A 21,500-nucleotide genomic window follows, 5' to 3' on the forward strand; every position below is an offset into this window, starting at 1 on the left:
ATTTGTTCTCAGAATAACCCCTTATTTTTGTCCTCTATTCATTAATTCTAATATTAATGTAAAGTGTCATTATAGAGTGTAAAAATATAAGAGGATTATTCATGAGTTCACATCTTGTGATTTCAATTTATTGAAAGCTTGTGGATCTCTGCACAGAATTGACAGTGTTTGGCAACAAGCCCTCACAATTTATGCATTTCTGGATGTGATTCAGATGGAAAAATAAAATGAGATACACTGCTCCTATTTCTGATTCCTGGCACATATCCATAGCACTAGAACCAAGGAAAAGAGAGGTTTACTGAACGAGGTTGATCAATTTAGATATGCATTCCTTTTTTAGAGGCACAGATTGTTAATCTAATAGCTAAAATGCAAGGCTTCTCTTTGAGAATCAGAGCTAAAGTCCTGCCAAGTTTTCAGGGGACGGAGAACAATAACAATATAGCGATGCCTTTGATTTCTAAAGAGCTTTTCTTTGGACCAGCCCAAAGTATGGCTTCTGGTTCTCACCTTTAATGCCAATGCATTCCCAGGACTGAGAAGCAGCCTTTTTATGAAAAGCTGAAAAATAGAAGCAATTATTAAGTGATAAAAGGAAGCAAAGGCATCAAAAAAATCTTTGTCCACCAAAGAACCTAAAGAAAATGAAAATAGGTCAAAAAAAAAGACAAAAGAAGAGATTGTGAATTTTAACTCTATTTAATCACTGTATGCTCATGCCTTTTCTTCTTCAGCCTTCACTTTCACAAGCTCCTTCTCAGTTTTCTCCTCCCCACTTTAAAAACAATTTTGCATTCTCTTTTATTTTTCTGTTCTATAGGATATGAATCTTTGATTTTTAATCACTGAATATTTCCTGGAAATTTTATTTTCCCCTACATGTCTGCATGTCTGTCCATTCAACGTGTTAAAAAACAAAACAAACAACTACAACAGACAACTTCAGACACCATTCAACACAAAATTGTGGGTTTCTCCACCTGCCCTCTCTCTCCACCCCTCCTCCATAATTTCTCTGTAAACTTTGACATCAAGAATCTCCCTATCTTGGATTCATACCAAGATTACAGTGAGTAGGGCACTTGCCTTGCATGCCTGGTCCAATAGCTCAGCACAGCCAGATATGAACCTGAGTGCAGAACCAGAAGTAACCAATGTTTAGCTCTGGGCACAGCGCCCAAACCAAAAAGAACAAATAAACAAAGTCTCTCCCCATTTTTCAGTTATTTTCAGTTGTTCCTTTTATGATTTATCTGATATGAAAAAAATTTAGTTAAGTTATACTGAGATTGAAAGCTAGTGTGCATGCGACTTACCTTGGACAGACAGCGGTTCTATCCCCCTCATATTCCCTCTGGTTCCCTTGGCTTGGAGTGATTTCTGATTGCAGAGCCAGGAGTAACCCCTGAGCAGAGCCAGGAGTAACCCCTGAGCATCACACGATGTGGCCCAAAAAACAAACAATCAAAAAAGAATGAAAAAAAAAAAGAAAACTAGTGATAGTGTTGTATATAGTGTTGTGTATATTCCTCCTCCTTCTGCTGTTCATTTTCTCTTGCTCTTCTCCTTACTTTGCACCCATATATCTGGCTGACTCAGTAGTAGCAGCCTAATATTTTGGTACTAAAATATAAGAAAAAAGGAAAAAATAGAAAGAGAAACCCAAACAATTAGTGAAACAAAACAATTAGTGAAAACAAAACATAGTTTTTAAAATTTTGAAGTTGATGAAACTTTAAAAAAAAATTATTGTCTTACTTCCAGTTCCATCTATTTTATGTCTAAAACCCAGTTATAAATAACTTTGTATATAATGGTGACTTAATAACAAGGTTTTTCTTTTTTTAAAAAACTCATTGATTCACTATGCTGTAGAATTTCTGTGGTATACCTTTACACTTCCATGTGAGTATTAAAGCTTGACCACTTTCCATGTTATGATCAAAAGAACGCTTTTCCCCCTTGCTCTGACCCTCACCTGCTTTCTCATTCATAAGCAGTTTTTTTTTTTACCAAGTCTAGGCATCAACTGTATTGGTCTTTGCAAGTTTATTTACTTTACTTATATTCTACATAGGGTTAAATGATCTAATTTCTCCTCCCTGAGACCAGTGGTTATGAGCCACTCGAGCATCAGCATTTGCTTTACTTGTGACTTTCTTAGATTCCTGGAGCTAGGTGTGGGCCCAGAACAAATGAAAACAAACAAGACAAAAAAGAAATCTTTCAATTCCCAATTTATTGCACTTAACATAATCATTTCAAGTTCCATCCATTTGTTCTCAAAACACTTGCTACCTTTGTAATAGAAGAGCAGCTTTCCTCAGTCTTGTCAGTACCATCTGGTTGATGGCAAGTTCAGGTTATTGTAAATAAAGACTGCTGTGCACCCAGGGGTGAAAATGCCCTTTCGAATCAGTGTTTTCCAGTCCTGAAATGCTTTGGAGTGATATTTCTGGACTATTTGGTCTTTCCTTTTGTTTTTGAGCCTCGTCCAAAATGCTTGTGTGATACTCCAAGCACTGTCCTTTGGGCTTCCTCCCAGGAGTGCTCAAGGGATCATGTGGTGTTGGAGACCGAATATGGGGATACAGCATGCAAATCATATGCTCTGTCCTTTAATCGATCACTCTGACCTCTCCATTTTCATTCTTCCAGGAATATCCATACAAAAAAAAATATTTTCCCGATAAATTTCTAAAATGACAAGTGTTCTTTTACCTCTTCTATCTTTTTATAATAAGAAGGAAAACAACCAGTATACTGATTTTTAGAATTAATTTACTTTGTTTTGGTGCATGCCAAGCAGTGCTCAGGGTTATTCCTGGCCATAATCTCAGGGATAAACCCTGGAGAGCTCAGGGGATCATATGGGGTCTGGGAATGATGTAAGTCATTAGATTATTTCCTCTGAAATTCTATGAAATATTATCACAATCCATCATTTTTTTTCAATTTAATCAAAACCAAACAAAATAGGATTAGGGGTCTGGCCAAGTGGTAGAGTACATATGCAGCCATGAATTGAATCCTAAAACCTCTTATTACATATTTCTGATACCCAACAGCACAGGATTAACTACTGTATTGAATGATTCTGGCACTACAACACCACTGAGTATAGCCCATATGCAAAAATAAATTAATGAATAAAATTTATCATTATGATCCCTGTTCTTCATACACTTTTTATGTGTTCTCCTGGTTCTCTGACTAAAACCCTGCTTCACTAGTTCTTCTCTTCTTTCTATGTTCAAACTTCTTTCATCTCAAAAAATTACCTCCTGAAGCTAGAGAGACAGTGCAGTGGGTATTTGCCTTGCATGTGGCAATCATACATTCAATCCCAGCACCTTTATAATCCCTCGAGTCTTTCCAAAAGTAATCTCTGAACAAGGGGTCAGGAGTCTGAGCAAACTAAACCAAAACCAAACTACACTGAACAGAAAATAGTCGCATAGAAATTCATAGGCAATCTTAAAAATCTACTCATCTGGCTTAAGTTTCTGGAGGATTTGATAACTGCTTCTCTGTTTCTGGTTCCCACCTTCTTTTGTTCTCAGAAACCTCTCTCCACATATTACTTTTGATCTTAATGATAAAATTCTTGTTGACACATCAGTCCCTATGCCTACATGCCCTTTCAAAAACCACAGTTGCTGAGCAGACAAAATGGTTTGCTCGGATGCTACCAATTAATAATGATCCTGGGTCAATGGTGAATACATCAGTGCCAAAACACACACACACACAGACACACACACACACACACACACACACACACACACACACACTGCTTGAATGTTTTTTGTGTGTCAAATCATTTTCAAACATAATGAAGAGAATTCTTATATAACTGAAAGCAATCATTTAGTACTTGATAGGTACTTTCATAATTATCCACCGGTGTTTTTTCGACTCTTCTCCTTCAGTGGTTTTTAACTTTTAGTTTGCTGATTGGCAGAATTGAAAGGGGTGGGGGAAATCCTGATTCAGAAATAAGTTGCCATGGCAACCTTGCACTACAGTTATATTTTTTCTGTCTGTAACTATAAATGGGAAAATGTAACCTTTCTAATTATGCTGCACTATTTTTTAAACTCTATTGGTAACAATATCTTACACAGTTATTTTTTTAAATCAATTATATTTTCTTTAAACATCTTTTTTTTCTATTGATAGAATCTGTGTAAATTAAAGACTCTCAGTAAGATGTCAAAGGACAATAATTTTTAAATTACCTGAGTGCTTAGAATACCCAGTGTGAGCATTGACAATAATTAATATAATTAATCTGTTCAGGTTTATTATTCTTGAAAAGTGTCTTCAAGTAGCGTTAATTCAGAATTTGGAAATGAGGGTTTTAATGTTTAGTAGTGACTTACTTGCTATTTTCTTAGCCTTATGAGGTTACCAGAGGCAGGCCTTGGCCTCCTAACACTAGATCTAAGTAACTCATGTTCAAACAACAAATAAAAGAATATTTTCTTCTCTCCTACTTTTAAATTCTCACTACCCCTCTCTTTCTCAGAACCCCATTGCCTCTGCCCTAAGTTTCATCCCCAGCACATGATTGTTCCTCCTCTTCCTCTCTCTCTCTGAAGTTGTTCTAAGATCCTACAACTACTAAGTGTGGCTCCTCTTAAAAATAAATAAATAACCAAAGTAAGCCAAAGCAAAACAAACAGTTAGAGGAATGTTTATTTTATTTATTTATTTTGGGGCTTTGCTTTTTGAAACTATTTAACTGTTTTCATAATATTATCTAAAAGTTAATCAACTGGTATTGTAAACAAATATTTCCTAAGGACAAGAGAAATAGGACAGGAGCTAGTTAAGGTTTTGCCTTGCATGCAAGCTCACTTGGTTAAATCTCCAGCGCCACATATGTTTCCTTGAGCACCATCAGGTGATCCTTGAGTTACAGAGCTAAAAGTAAGCTCTGAGAATTTCAGGGTATAACCCAAACAAAACAAACCATTGAGAATATTATCCTAGGGCCAGAAAGATACATGGGTTAAACTTGCCTTATACAGAGCAGATCTGGGTTCAGTTCTGGCTCAACATATGTTTCACTGATTACCACCAGGAGGGAGTTTGAGCACACATCCAGGAGCAAGATCCAAGCAGAGCTGGTGTGGCCTAACTCACCAAAAAAAAAATTTAATTATAACTAAAATAATGCAAATTTAAATTTTACCTTACTTAAAATTTTCGACTCTGACAGATTATGGCGTGGGCTCTTCTAATTAAAATCATAGTTTGAAATGTGTAAATCAGGCTTCTGTTCTGCAAAAAATGACAGAATTGGTGCATTCTGTGAAAATGGTGATTTGGACTTCGAGGAGAGAAAATGGCTTGGCAAAAAGAAAACTTAGGAGGTTGGGAGTTCTGAGTGTGGTTCAATGGGGATGACAGGCAAATAAAAACAACGCTATGGCAAAAGACAGTACTTCTCTGAGCCTGGGCAGATAGCAGATAGTGGGGGGCAAAGCCTACCTGTATACTTGTAGAATAGGCTACGATATTTCTTTGTTCTCTCACCTCTCTTTCCTTTCAAGCATATGCAGATCTGACTATACTCAATATAACTTTTCCAACTTGGCTTCTTTCTCTAGATGTATTTATGTAATATACACTAATGTGCATGTGTCAATGATATGTAATTTTTCGTTGCTGAATAATATTTCATTGGCTGGAGGTACATATTACATTTATCCACCTACCTGAAAGACTAGATGTTGTTTCTAAGTATTATTTAATTGCACACATCTAGATTTCCATCTATGTGAACTTATAAATTCATTTTTCTTGAATCTTTGCCTACAAGCAGAATTACTCGTATGTTATGCATACATTTAACTTTGTAAGAAGCTACCAGTGTTCACATTCTCACTGACAGGTTTTGAGCATTTAAGTTGCCTAACTTCCTTGACATGACTCAGTTTTATCAGATAAAATATATTTTAGCTGGGCCCGGAGAGATACCACAGCGGCGTTTGCCTTGCAAGCAGCCTATCCAGGTCCAAAGGTGGTTGGTTCGAATCCCGGTGTCCCATATGGTCCCCCGTGCCTGCCAGGAGCTATTTCTGAGCAGACAGCCAGGAGTAAACCCTGAGCACCACTGGGTGTGGCCCAAAAACCAAATATATATATATATATATATATATATACACATATATATATGTATGTATATGTATATATATACATATATATGTATATATATATTTAGCTATTCTCAAAATATGTGGGGAACCTCATTGTGATTATTTCATTTGTGTTTCTCCATAGACTGGTGATATTGAACTTCTTTTATATGTTTTTTTTAATATGTGTATCTCTTGTTTGGTGGAATAGTTGTTTACATAATTTCCATTTTATAATTGGCCTCTTGTATACTTATGTGTTTTGAAAGATTTTTAGAAAATATGTTCAGGGCCCAGGGAGATAGTTCAGTATTAGGATCATATGCTTTTCATGTGCCAGAAACTCAAACTCTGACACCATATGGACTATGAACACTACAGGGTATTTCCTGGAGGCCCTCATGTTGGGGTCCCCAATGCCAGAAGGCTTGAAATATTCCATGCCCACAGGCCTTTAAATTGCGTCTTTTAGCCTAGTGTACCTGACTATCACCAAGACAGACTCCCAAAGCTGTGAGGATTACTTGAGAGCCCCATCATGGGTAAATAATTAACAAAAAACTAATTTAGAAAATAAAAGCATGTTTTATTTATACTTTTTATGTTAGGTATGTGATTTACAACATGGCTTCTCCAGTGTAATATGGGTTTCTTCTTGTTAAAGTATATTACCGAGCAAAAGATTTTTCAATTTAACGGAGTTCAATTTACCACAGATTTAAAAATAAATTGTGTGTTGGTGTTAGTCCAAGAACCTTATAGTTGCAGTTGTCATGGAAGAAGTGCTTGTTGATCTCATGACTCCATTTTTGGGCAAGAAAATAATTTTAACAATACATTACAATAATAGTGATAGAAATAATAGTAACAATATATTGTTACTAACATTTCATTACGGGAGTGTTGATTTGAGATGGTATAATCTTGAGGCTGAATAAAAAAGAGATTTGCATCAAAATAATCAAAGTAAAGCCCTAGCCAAGTCACTTTTATTGATGTAATTCAAGATAAATTACTCATCATTTGGACTCACTGAAAAAGAATAGCAAAAATACATTCTCCACGGGCTAATTGAATGGCAAAATTGGCATCTTATTGATCTCAAAGAACACAAGTTCTATCTCTTTTGCCACTGTGAAATAAAACTTCTTTTTGTTAAATGTGAAAGTAAAAAACAAACAAGAAAGTGAAAAATGCAACTCACACTGAATCCTGGAGTCAAATATTTATTCTTGTTTCTACTTAGACCTGTGCTCCAGTAATAGAAATGTCCTTCCCAAAATCAGTCTTGTACAGAATTCTCATAGCCAAACTAGCCTAAAAAGTCATAATAAAAAGAAATGATCTTTGCAGCAACATAAAAAAAAGTTGGTTTTAGTTATTTCAATCAGCCTTTGGATTACTATCTGCCAGATTTCATTTGTTCTCTTGAAATTACTTTTTATTTTTAAAAGTTATTCTTTATAATTATAACCTAGTGGTTGTAATTTGGTTGCAGGGATTCTGGAAAGATCTGGGATTGAGACAAGGACAGAGGGGAGAGCCTGGGTTGATTTAGCTAAACTTGAACACTACTTCTCCAAGTGATGATCAAATAGAATCCATCCACATGAGTATGTCTTGTTTCCTTCTCTTCAAAATATTCTGGGACCACAGCTTCCTGTCTCACTCTTGCATTTTAATTCCCTTACTTGGCATCACATGGAGCTCCTGGCACAGTATGAATGAGTTCTCTCATTGCCCCCATGGGCTTGAGTCCTGTCATCTGTGGCTGTCATTGCAGACATGCAAATGAAAGCTCTTTTGAGGTGAATTGGAGTCAATGTGGCATTTCCTGGCTCCAGCTCAGCTGGGGTGTAAAAGCATCACCCTTTGAAATAATATGCACCTCTGCATATTGGTCTTCGCAACAGCACGTTCATTCTTTGAGTCTTTTTCCTCCCTCTCGCACACCTCGCTGCTCTCTACACCATCTTTTTATTATGTACTTAGATGCCTTCTAGACACACACCAGCTAATATTCACCCTGATCATTTGAACCTGGAAGAAATTTTGCTCTTCCTTGTTGTGTTTCTGGCATAAGCAAAAATCTTGCACTAGCTCATCTCCAGAATCCCATTTGTAAGGTTCCATTTTATTATCCTTTTGTATCTTGTATCATTTTCTTGCTTATTTTCAGTTTTCCAATGTCTTTTGTAGAGATGTTATATGCACAAAATGCCCTGTCGAGTGGCCAGTATTCCCAAGCGATTGATCTCTCTGGAGCTTTGTGCATTGCTGAAACTCATCCAATTTAATGCCATTCTGACCTCTCAAATCATCTTAGTGCCTCCCTTTATATGTGATCCATTGCCATCAAAATTTCCAACTGTTCTCTTTTCTGAAGATTTCTCTTTGTTGAGTTTTTCTAGAGATCCCTATTAGTGACCCAGAAAGGCTGCTCTCACCGGTTCTCCATTTTCCCAGGAACTGAAGGAAGAGGATGGGTCTTGTTCATTTTAGATGGTCACTATCTACCAATTTATATTCCTTCTTTCTCAAAACATTTCATTTTCTTTGAAGCCATTTCCTCACTGGAATCACTCAGAGGTCTCATAGATACAAAAATGTAGGACTCAAGAAGCTTTTCCTCACTTCATCAGGTGAACTTTCTCTCAAAATTCTCCTCCCACCTCAGATTCATGTACAAGATCTTTCCTGTCATCTCCTTGATCTTCTCCCCACTGGACTTGTCCTTTACTCACAGTCATTCATGAATCTCCTCCTTGTAAATAACCATGTGTAATTCAATTTCCACTTAAAAATTTACACTCTGACTTCTAATTTTCATTTATTCTACTCATTTCCTCCAGTCATTGGTTCCTGAAATTCCTCAGCTCTATTGAATTAAAAAAAATCATTGATTTTCCAATTTATTTTTCCTTTTTATTTCCATTTTTTCATCCCTCATTGTCTCATGTACCCTCAAAAATTCATCTGGAATATTATAATTCCTCATTGTAATAATTTCTGTGCTTTCCCTCCCTTCCTTGGCCTTCATTTTTTTTGTTACTCTCACTGAATAAAATTAGCTAAATCCAGCACTCTTGTCTCTTCTCTGTCCATTTCGCAACTAAATATGACAAGAGAATAACAATGTCAATTAACCTTCAATGGAAATACCCACTTATCCTTTCTTTGTTGACTGTGAACTAGCTTAAAGGAAGGGATTATATCTATATTCTGGCATCCCATTTTTCCTGTTTTCACTCCCATCATCTTTTTTTCAACATTGTTTCATCAAAACTGCATTTACCAGTTTACCAAAGAATGCTATGCTGTCAAAATTTCCCTTGCCAGACATCTTATGCTCTATTTGTGCCCTCTATAGTCACCCAATCTCCCTTTTCTTCATAGCTCTTTGTACCATCAGTTCATAGATCTGTTACTATGGCAGCCATTTGAGAAAGGAAAAATGATCCACTTTCTAGAGTACCTGGTACATATAAAACTACCACAAATGGGTCCGGAGAGATAGAATAGAGGTAGGGCATTTGCATTGCATGCAGAAGGATGGTGATTCGAATCCCGGCATCCCATGTGGTCCCCCGAGTCTGCCAGGAGCGATTTCTGAGCATAGAGCCAGGAGTAAGCCCTGAGCACTGCCAGGTGTGACCCCAAAACCAAAAACAAACAAACAAAACAAACTACCACAAATGTTTATTAAATAAAAACAATATCAAACTTTTAGCTGTAAGATATCCCTTTTCCTGCCATGTTGTGGCATAAGTATGTAGAACTAAGAAAGCATATTTGTAATCACTGTGTTCCAAATGAAAGTCCTTCACACAATTGGCAAACTTGGGCAAGAGGAACTAGTTCTGTCTTCTGAGCTAATGTCTCCCCCTGGTAAGGTTTTAACTTCCACTATCATGATCATACTGAGAATAGTATATGCAGTTTTTCAAGTTCCTTCATGAACTAGGCTTCTGCCATTTGTAAAATTCTATCTCAATTATCTAGAGGTGTGGCCTTTTAAAATCAGAACCCTACTAGAATATACTTGAGCTAGGGTATTCTAGAAAAATATTAAACCATTTTAAAACTGAATCTATTTTAACTACAGTTAAAGAGAACAGCAGTGTTTCCAAGACCTGATTCAATAACCTTTTTGAATACCTGTAATTTAAATAGATGCTTGAAAAAGTTTAGTGCTCCTTATATTCTGACCTTTCAGGTACTCATGAAAAGAGGCTCTAAGAAGCCTGAGCTATTTTCAAATAGGTAATTAAATGCATTTGGTTAATAGATGCTAAAATTTACCATGTTTCCATGGTGAAATGAACTGCTATTTTCTGTTTTATAAGGGAACCAACTGTTCACACCTCAATACCTCCAAAGCCCAGTTCTCCTATTTCATCTCCTCACGTGCTGAGAAGGGATAATAGGTAAGATCTGTCATTTCAAGTTTCTTGCCAAAATGAAGAGGTTCAACAGATAGGAAAGCAAATGGATGGTAATGTGTACAAACCATGGGTATATTGTATATGCACATTCAGTAAAAAAAAAGAATGTGTAAAGCTGTTCTAATTTTATTTTCCAACAAAATGCATATTAAAGCTAGCTTTTGAATATTTATGACTAATACCTACTTTATGTAAATATACCTTTATATACCATACCGTTCAGGATAGAAACCAAATAATTTTCATATCCAAGAAGTATTTCTTGGTCATATTTTTTATAATTAAATTTTAGAAGCTGATATAATAAAGATTCTCTTTTCAAATATAAATTTATAGATCCATTCAATATATATTGCACATACTATAAATATAAATCATATTGAAAAACTCCCAAGTTTCTTTTAATAGCTATATTTTTCGATGAAAGATATACCTGAAATTTGTGTTATTGATCCAATTTCCACTTTGGTCAGAAATATACCTAGGCTATTCTTTAGTCTTATTTTAGCTAAGAAATTTGTCATTTATTACAAAACTGCATAAATATTGACAGATGTGCTAATTAAGTTGTCTCTAAATCAAGAAATGAACGACAAACTTGCTTTTTTATTTTGAATCTCCATCACTCTTCAATAAAAATACTTAGAAAATACAAAATAAATATAAACTCAGATTAAAAAAATATTCTTAGGGATGTCTTTGTTAAAGTCCTTAGTAATCTCAAATCATTTTTTGACGTCTTACAGTTTACATTTCCATTATTATTATGTTGTTGATGATGATGAAATTTTAAATATATCTCAGAGGCTGAAGCAATAATAAAAGTAGGACACTTTCCAAGTTCCTTGCCAACCAGGTTCAAAACCCAGCATCAGATATGGTTCTCGGAACACCTCCAGTAGTGATCCTGGGTGCAGAGCCACGAATAAGCACTGAGCAGGGCTGCATGTGTCCTCCCAAAACAAAAGAAATTTTAAAAAAAGGAAGCTTCTCAATGAAGATTGCATGAACTTTTTCAAACTGTCTGCCTTTAGTTCCTTCATAATTTGTGTGTGTGTGTGTGTGTGTGTGTGTGTATGTGTTGTTGGTATATTTGACAGGATGGAAGTAATTCTGGAAATATTCTTCAGTAAGAAGGAAACTAGCTAGAAAGTACTAATGAGAAAGAAAACCATGCAGTACTGTATTTAGGAATTCAGTCTCCTCTTGAGTTACACACAAACACACACAGTCTTAATTTGGGGGGGGGTGGATTTTGGGACACACCCAGCTGCGCTCAGGGGTTACTCCTGGCTCTGCATTCAGAAATTTCTCCTGGCAGGCTCGGGGAACCATATGAGATGTCTGGAATTGAACCAGGGTGTGTCTGCATCAGCAGCATGCAAGGAATACACCCTACTGCTGTGCTATTGCTCTGGCCCCAAGGTCTTAAATTTTTTTTTTAATTTTTATTGTGGTCAAAGTGAATTACAAAAATGTTCCCAGTAATATTTAAGGCACATACTGATAATGATTGAGGGGCATTCCATTCACTAGTGTTATCCTCCCTCCACCACTGTTCCCAGCATGTATTCCACATCTACCTCCTTTACTCCCCATAATGCTAGTGGAACTATACTCCACTTGTACAACTTGTAGATTGGGTATCAATTCTGTTGTCATTGACTTTGGATTTAGTATTTAAGTCTGATCATTTTTTATTTCCACCAAATGAAAATCTGACTGTCTGGTCTTGGTATCATCCATTATTTCCCCCTCCAATTATGAGGCTGATCAAGGTGATTCCAGTAATGTGGCTCTATTGGAGATTTAAGAAAAAATATGGGAGGAGTCGTCTAGGTGTTGTAAATATCCATTTAGAAGAAGAAAGGGAAAAAAGAAGAAAAAGGTAACAAAACAAAACAAAAACAAAAAACAATAAGGGAGTAACAAAAGTACAAAAAGAATAAAAAAAGAATAAACCAAAAAACCAAAACCATCAGCTATGAAGAAATAAACAAACAATAAAAAGCCAGACCAGCAACTTCTTAAAAAAGGGTTGTGTGTGGGTTGTGTTTTCTTCCTCTTCCTCCTCCTTCTCCTCCTCCTCCTCCTCCTCCTCCTCCTCTTCTTCTTCTTCTTCTTCTTCTTCTTCTTCTTCTTCTTCTTCTCCTTCTCCTCCTCCTCCTCCTTCTTCTCCTCCTCCTTCTTCTTCCTCCTCCTCCTTCTTCTTTTTCTTTTTCTCTTCTCCTTCTTCTTCTCCTCCTTCTCCTCCTCCTTCTTCTTTTTCTTCTTCTCTTCTCCTTCTTCTCCTCCTCTTCCTCCTCTTCTTTCTTCTTCTTCTTCTTCTTCTTCTTCTTCTTCTTCTTCTTCTTCTTCTTCTTCTTCTTCTTCTTCTTCTTCTTCTTCTTCTTCTTCTTCTTCTTCTTCTTCTGCTTCTTCTGCTTCTGCTTCTTTTTCCTTCTTCTGCTTCTTCTTCCTTCTTCCTCCTCCTCCTCTTCTTTTCTTCTCCTCCTCCTCTTCTCCTCCTCCTCTTCTTTTCTTCTTCTTTCTTCTTCTTTTTTGCATAGGCATGGTAAGTATTGGAGAAATTAGAATGGGAGTTCCCTTGGCCTAAGAGATACAGGGTTTCTTTGCCCTTGAATCATACTGCCATGGGAACAACTACACAGCTCTGTACTCACTCATTTACACACCTCAAGGTCTTTCTATGGTGCCAGAAAACTTTCCACTCGGATGTGGGTGATGACATCCCTCCTCTGTAGCTGGAGATCTTGTTATTTGGGTAGGTCATAGGGTGAAGGCTAGAAAGAGTTTTTCTTTACAGTTCTAGGAGTTCTGTTCCATCACTGTTGTTGTAATCAGCCTTCAGTAATCAAGGTCTTAATTTTTTTGTAACAAAACTTCCCTGGTTCAGTCAGCTTCCTTTGTGCAAGGCAAACATTCTATTCAATTCTATTCACTGTGCTATTACTCTGGCTCCATCAAGAAAAGATTTCACTTAATTAACTAAAATAAATCAGTAAGGTTTATACTTTTTTCAATAAAAGATTATTAATTTTGCTTTTAAAAATAACTTCTTTTTGGGGGGACCACACCCATTTGATGCTCAGGGGTTACTCCTGGCTAAATGCTCAGAAATTGCCCCTGGCTTGGGGGGATCATATGGGATGCCAGGGGATCGAACCGTGGTCCTTCCTTGGCTAGCGCTTGCAAGGCAGACACTTTACCTCTAGCGCCACCTCACCAGCCCCTAAAAATAACTCCTTAAGGTTCTTATTATGAGCTACTTTTCCTTTATTCTTATAATCCTTAAAAATTTCTAAATTTAGGGACCAAAGTGATAGCATAGCTGGTAGAGCATTTGCCTTGCATTCGGCCAAGCTGAGTTCATTTCCCAGAATTCAATATGGTCCCCCGAGCCTGCCAGGTGCAATTTCTGAGTGGAAAGCCAGGAATAACCCCTGAGTGCCATTGAGAGTGGCCCACAAACAAACAAAAAAATGAACTCAAATAGTTTCTCTAAGGGGGGGGGGTGACTAAATTAAATTGGATTTAGAATCGCCTAAATTTTTATCTGAAATTAGATGACAAAAATCAGTGAGTTTGTGTGGACTAAAAGAAGCAATATTTTATAAAATGAATTTAATTCATTTACTACTCTAATTTTTCTTCCTCTAATGATATTAAAAATTAAATTAGAACAGCTTGCTTGTTTTAAGTCCTGATTGCTTTAATCACAGAAAGATAATTTTAATAAAAGAATATGAGAAGGAAGTGTTTCTTCTGTGATTAACACATGTCCCCAGGGGTACAAAAATAGTTGAAAATAGTTTCTTGAGTACAAGCGAGAATGTATAAATAGGTCAGTAAGATACTTAGCAAAAGATGAGTGCAAAGCCTTATGCTATGACAGAGCCTCCTAACATTGAAAATCCTTATAAACTCAATTCAGTGTAGTTATCTCAGAGTGGTGGTATCACTAAGTATATAAATTATTCCCCATTATATCCGATCAAGTATTTTTTCTGCATTGCATTTAACAGAATAAAGATTTAAGAAAAATACTATTAATTACTCGTAACAAACAAGATTTTTTATGTTTCGGTTTTGTTTGTTTTGGGACCATACCTGGCATTATTCAGAATTTATTTAAGGATTTGAATTCAGAGATTACTCCTGGTAAACTCAGGGTACCAAAGAGAATTGCTAAGAATTAATTTTGGGCTGTAGAAATACATATTAATTACTGAGTCCTGGATGGTCGTGGGTGGTGATAGATGGAGGTGAGGCCTTTCTCTGCTGGCCTGGGCCACTAGTCTGCAGATCTGTGTGATCAGAGTGGCATCGAGGAAATGAACAACAGGCAGTCAGATTTTAGGAGAAATGAAGCTTTATTAATCATAGGCCACATGTGTGGCTTCTATCGTAACCTTTTAAGCAGGCTCCATAGCTGCCCAGTACTTAAACTTGAATCTGCCATCTCTCCATCCTGCCAACCTCTCCAGCAGCTTCTTCCTGAATCTCTCTCAATCCCCTTTACATCCCTAAAGCAATCCTTTTGTTACTTTCCAAAGAACCCTCCCAGATGTGGGAAGGTCTGACCAGGTAAAATTAACATTTTGCCCAGGGTGGGGTGACAGGGTCTGCCTCGAACAAGGTAAACATTCTCCCTACTGTTCTATGACTCTGGTCCATGATTATTATTATTTTTTAAATATTGTATTATTATATCTAGAGGTAAGTATATATGCATTTATTTATCACTGGATAATCTAAATGAACATGAAAATATTTATGGTCAAAGTATATTTAAATGGATGGTGTATAAAACTCTAGAATTTAAAATAAAATATGAGGGGTTGTAGCACAGCAGGTAGGGTATTTATCTTGCATGCGACTGACCTAGGCTCAATCCCCAGCCTCCCATATGGACTCTGAACCTGTCAAGAGTGATTTCTGAGCACAGAATCAGGAGTAATCATTGAGTGCCTCCAGGTTTTTGCCCAAAAAGACCCCAAACAAACAAATAAATAAAAAATAAAGCAGAATGATATGTTCAATGATAAATTCAGAATGATCATTTCAAGTCAATCTATTGAGTGAATGTATAATTTTTTTTCTGTCAAGTAACACTATATATTCAAGACACTTATCTTTGAGTATAAATACTTTCTTAGAAATTTAAATTTAACAGAAAGTGTTTTCTTATGTAACAAATATTATGTTTAACTTTTAAAATACAGACAGATATGTCCACCCAAACCAGGTGTATATACAGAGACCAATAGATCTGCAGAAAGAACTATAAGGTATGATGATCTATATCTATGAAATGGCAGGAATTACAAAGTATGTTTTGTTACAACACTCAACATTAAAAAAATAACAAACTAAGTTTTTCAGTTAACTTCTATGTATTGACTAGCAAATGTTTTATAGATGTTTCTACAGAATTTATTTATTGTCTCTAAGCATTTATAAAGAAAACAATCAAAATCATTTGCACATGAATAACTGAATAAGAATAACCTCCTTAAGACAGGGAAATACTTGTTCTGCAAACACTTTTGTCAGACTTGGATATACAAAATTCCATCATTTATACCTACAAGAAAAAATTACAAGTTGTGTTGATGCCTTTGGATAACATCCCCAAGCCGGTCTTGATTTTTTTCTTATTGATTTGCACATTCCATTGAGTTTGGTATTGATTGTTGACAGTTCTTGATTTTACTTTTTAAAAAGCTAGGTGTTTTATGGGGCCAGAGCGGTGGTGCGGAGTGGTAAGGTGTCTGCCTTGCTTGTGCTAGCCTGGGATCGACAGTGTTTTGACACCCCAGTGTCCCATATGGTCCCCCAAGGCAGGAGCAATTTCTGAGTTCATAGCCAGGAGTATCACCTGAGTATCACCTGATCATCACTGGGAGTGGCCAAAAAACAAAACAAAACAAAACCAAAAGCTAGGTGTTTTAAAATTAGATTTTGAAGCTGCTATTTTCAAATTTGATTCATTATAGTAAAATTGGCATAATACTACACTTGCCATGTTTTTGTTTGTTTTGTTTGGAAGTAGGTACTCCTAAACAGTTCTTGGGAGGATGGGGGCCCCTCCCAGCAATACTTGTACAAATTGTTTAGCATTTCACTGCTCGAACCCCCAGTTTGTGTTGCTAGTAAAGGTCTGTGGCATTAAGGCTCACTAGAGTCACCTATGATGTTTGGGGCCTTCTAGGGCCCAGGATATCAGAGATCAAACTGAGATTGACCAAATGTGTGATATGACACTTATTATCTTTCTGGTATCCTTAAAGATAAACATGCAACTTAAGCCATTCTGATAAACCAGCTTTGAGTAAACTTTTTTGTTAGACAGTAACAGCTTTCAATGTTCAAAACCTACATGCATTTCTCATTTTTGTTATTTAGTGAGGGAGAGAATCTCCCAAGCTGTGCTCAGAGATTGGAAATGACCCAGTTTGAATCTAAAGAGGCAGTGCTCCTCAGGCCCAGAGGAGCTGGGGACCAAGCCATGCATACCTAAGGGTCAGACACAGTGCACAGCATTAGTTCCAGCCCTCAGCATCTCCCAAGTCCTTCTTTTTTATTTTTAATGTTTTCTACTCTCAGAAAGAATCCCAGTTTGAGTCATTCATCACACAGGTTATCTTGCTTTTGTGGAGAATTAGATAGAACCTCATAACTTAAGTTACAAGATTATCTCAGTATTTCCCATTTTTGAGTTATAAGAGGTTAACAGTTCAGCATATTTGGAAAACACAACTAGATTTCTCTGTAACAAGACCTTGCAGAACCTTCAGTATGCTTTTATATATATGTACATATATATATATATATATATATATGTATATATCCAAAAGCCAGGAGCTGTTCCCAATTTTGTCTGAGTACAGAATTCTTCATGGACTCTAACAATCTCTGAGGCATTGCTTACAAATAGAAGTCCTTTCTCAGTTATTACTTTTCTTGAGCTAGGGAGACCGGTGTGGGCCCTGCTGACTGTGTGTCAGTTATCCCATCTGTCCTAAAGATAAGTACAATAGTGGGGGACATGGTGGTGTTATATACAGTAATATTTTATGTCAAGGCTATCAACTTAAACACTATTGTATAACATACAATACATTTTAAAATTTTACTTTCTTTCCCTTTGAAAATCTCAATAGAAACCATTCCTTTCATGTGAGGGACTAATTCATGATCCAGATGTTGCTTACTGACTCTGGGTTCTGGTAGAAAAACTTCTGAATACATACTGTGTTTACTTGTGCACTTAACTTCATTTTTATTTCTTAAATATAATATATGTATGTGCTTATATGTACTTCAACATGTATATATGCATATTTTATAACAACTAATTTTAGCACAGATAGACATGTACTTAAACACAATGTATACTACTGAAAGCATAATATAAATGTAGCAGGTCAGCCCCTGAAGAGGTTGACTGATGGAGGGATGGAGAATGAGGCCCTTTTCTTCCAGCTCGGAGCACGCGTCTGCCACCCTGTCTAGCCCACGGTTCTGAGGTGAAACGGCGGGTAAACAGCTCGCAGACAATCAGGCTCGTGGAAATATTTGCTTTATTCGGATGGACAAAACTGAAGTCCAAAGACTCAGATTCAGTTCCAGCCAGCAAAAAGCCCTCGCCTTCCACAGACCCTTGCTCTTATAGTCCAGAGTCAGGTCCCACCCAATGGTGGGATCAGATACCAACCAATGGTGGAAGCAGAATCAGGTCCTACCCTAGGGTGGGGGCAGAATGCCAGGTCACACCCTAGGGTAGGGCACAATCAACTAATCAGATTAGGGTGAGCAACATAGTAATCCCCCAAAATATTTACATACACAACAATAAATATATTATTTTATAATGTATACATATATTACAATATATAATTATATTTGTGTTTTTCATTCTATGGCATAAAACATGAGAGTAACTAAGTTTTCTCCTAAGAAGAAGCTGTTGTTATTTCAATAAGCACTAGATGGCAGAGCCAATACCCAGGTAGAATGACAGTGTGTGTGTGTGTGTGTGTGTGTGTGTGTGTGTGTGTGTGTGTGTGTGTGTGACATATCATGAATAGCTATAATAAAATGCACTGAAAGGATAAAAAAATGAGTTTCTCCATTGTCTGATGTGTATTTTTCCTCCTTGAAGGAGTCAGGACCTTGAGAACATTGTCAAAGTGGCCACTTCACTGCAGAAAACTGACAAAGGGTAAGATATCAGAGCTGTTGAATTTGCTCTTTTCTTCTCTATATGTATCAAAAAGGCTGGACTAGAATACTTTATAAGTTCCCAATAGGAACGAAATTCCAGTGCTCATTCTAGGTAACTGTAAAAATAGACAGAAGCAGATTCTCTCGATTAGTGTGAGCCAACATTCATAGGTACTGACTTCCTTTGCTTCCTCTTGTGGTGACTACTCATTCCTGTGACCTCTGCTTTTCATGGCTTTGACCATTTTTTTAATTTTGTGCTGGTCTATATATTTCTACCTGTCAAATGCTCCATTCAGCTTCCTCCTTTAGAAGGCTCCTTCTTCCTTCTCAAATGTGCTATTTCTTGCCCTTTTTCCTCTCATTTTTACCAGCTCTCCTTTCTGGGATCATTCTCAATTCTTCCATCTCCTCAGTGTAGTATCAGATATTTATATTATAGAATGCATTTATATACATATATGTATATGCATATGTATACATTTGTATATCTAGTTGTATGTATATATTTCCATTCATTATAGGTAGATTATTCAGATTTATGTATTATAACCTCTCATCTTTTATTTCCAATCACAGCCTGAATTTTCTTTTCTTTTGTCATTCTTGGGCCACAACCAATGATGTTCAGGAGATAATCTTGACTCTTTGCTAAGTGATCACTACTGGTGGGGCTCATGGAAACAGATGTGGTTCTTGAAACTGAATCCAGGTTAGCTGGGTACAAGGCAAATTACCTACCCCTCCCCCCCATACTATTTATCTAGATGGCAGTGTGAGTGTTCTTCCTGAGAATATATTGAAATAATCACTGCACTAACTTTTAAATGTCCATTAATTATGTATGAAATATTATTCAAAACCCTTGCTATTCTGGCCCAAATGGGTTGCAGAACTTTCATAAGTTTGCCTTTATATGTACTCTACATTCAAAACCAAATTAAGTTACTTCCTTGTATTGCATTCTGCCACTCAAATGACAGTTTTTTCTAGTCCCAAGACCATGATCACAATTCCTCCCTACTTATTTTTTAAGATCCAGATCAAATATCATATTCTCTGTTGGATTCCTGAAGGACCTAGCAAGAGGCGCCCTCTGCCTCCTTAAGCTATTAGGACCCCTATTCATATTTTATAGCAACTAATCTTATTTGATATTGTTTCATATCTCTTCTTTTATATAATTTATTGGATCTTTCATAGAAAGCATTTTTCTTATTCATTGCATGTCTGCATAGAAGATATTTAAATAATAGACTTTTATGAAAAATAATGAGGACCAATGAGAAACCCATAGATCTAAACACTTCACAGTTTAAATGTCATGCTCGTTAAAAATGCACTTGCTTAAAAAATTTAGGAATTCTAAAAGGAATGGGATTTGATTTCTCAGGATTGTAGCCACACTAAAATAAAAGGTGTTGAGAAGAAACAAATGATGCTAAGCTCTTCTATAAAAATTTATACACAAATAGAAACTCTAATATGAAACAGAAGCCATAAAAACTATCCTGAATATTTGTTTTAATTTTTCTCTGAGTGTCTATATCTTTAACTTTAACTTTTGTTTGAGGTAACATTTCACCTTTAATAGAGATTGGACACCTTTTTGGTGGGTGACTGGGATGCTTGATGGAGTGCTAGAAGAACACTGCAGTAGGGAAATTATAGTTTGGCTTAATCAAATAAACACAATGAGAGCTGTGGTTAGTTTAATTTGACTGTTCTTTCTACCTAACCACAGCCAGATGCATCCTTCACAGGGAGAAATAGTTGCATTGACAGGGCCCTGGGGAAATATCTGTTGTATTGATATAGTCCAGCACTATAACTGCAAGCCATCCATAGAGACTAGAAATAGCATTATTTATCCAAGCCGCTCTTTGTAACACTCCTTTGGGAAATGAATGTTTATGCCTATCTGATTAGGAACATTTAATTTATTTCAAATGCAATGGTGAAACTAAATATCCAAAGCTTTCATCATTTTAAGGTCATTTTAAGAGCTCAACTTCTTTATTCAGAGTACAATGTCCATTTTATTTAATTTACAACAGAGTATCGTCTCATGATTTATGCTAATTTGCCTGTGATAACAGAAGCAACCCCAAGTCTTGGTTATCTTATTATTGTGATTCACACGAACCAGTGAGAAAGATCAGGACTAAAATTTACAGGATTCGTTCTCTTTCGGGAAACATGGACAAATGGAAAGCCTCTGAATCCGGAGGTAGAATTTCAAGCATGAAACAACAACAGGGCATTGTGTCAGTAGACTGAATAGTGTTTGTCCTACACAAGGCTAAAATGTTAATCTTTGTCAAGGTCAATAGCTTCTCTATTGCGCATTTATGCTCAGTTTTCAATTCTGCCACTGAATGTTTAATACTACTTGAAAGATATAATCTTTGTGTTTCTTATTAATATGGTGTGCTCTTAGGGTTTTTTGTTTTGTTTGTTTGTTTGTTTTGTTTTGTTTGCTCTTAGGTTTTTAAAGAGTACAGTCCCAGAAGTCATTCTAATAAAGAGGTTGTGCTGGGCATCTTCAAATCTTCTCATTGACTCAATAACTCTGCCCCTCTAAATTTGGGCCAAAATCTTAGTATCTTTAAATGCAGCTTAAAAATTTATATGGCAAGCATTTGGTAACTGGAAAAATTAATTGAAACTGTCTTTT

General features: G+C 36.4%; 1 protein-coding gene across 1 annotated transcript in view; it reads left to right on the plus strand.

Annotated features, from left to right (window-relative positions):
• The window catches only part of SCEL (sciellin), a 120,638-nt gene that overhangs the window by 23,332 nt on the left and 75,806 nt on the right, over nt 1-21,500 (plus strand). Inside the window, 3 exon segments of the mRNA XM_049778506.1 lie at nt 10,496-10,576; nt 15,820-15,885; nt 18,762-18,821. Coding sequence (XP_049634463.1) covers nt 10,496-10,576; nt 15,820-15,885; nt 18,762-18,821 — 207 coding nt within the window.

This window comes from Suncus etruscus, chromosome 8 (genome assembly GCF_024139225.1).
Source record: "Suncus etruscus isolate mSunEtr1 chromosome 8, mSunEtr1.pri.cur, whole genome shotgun sequence".
In the NCBI taxonomy this organism is placed as follows: Eukaryota; Metazoa; Chordata; class Mammalia; order Eulipotyphla; family Soricidae; genus Suncus; species Suncus etruscus.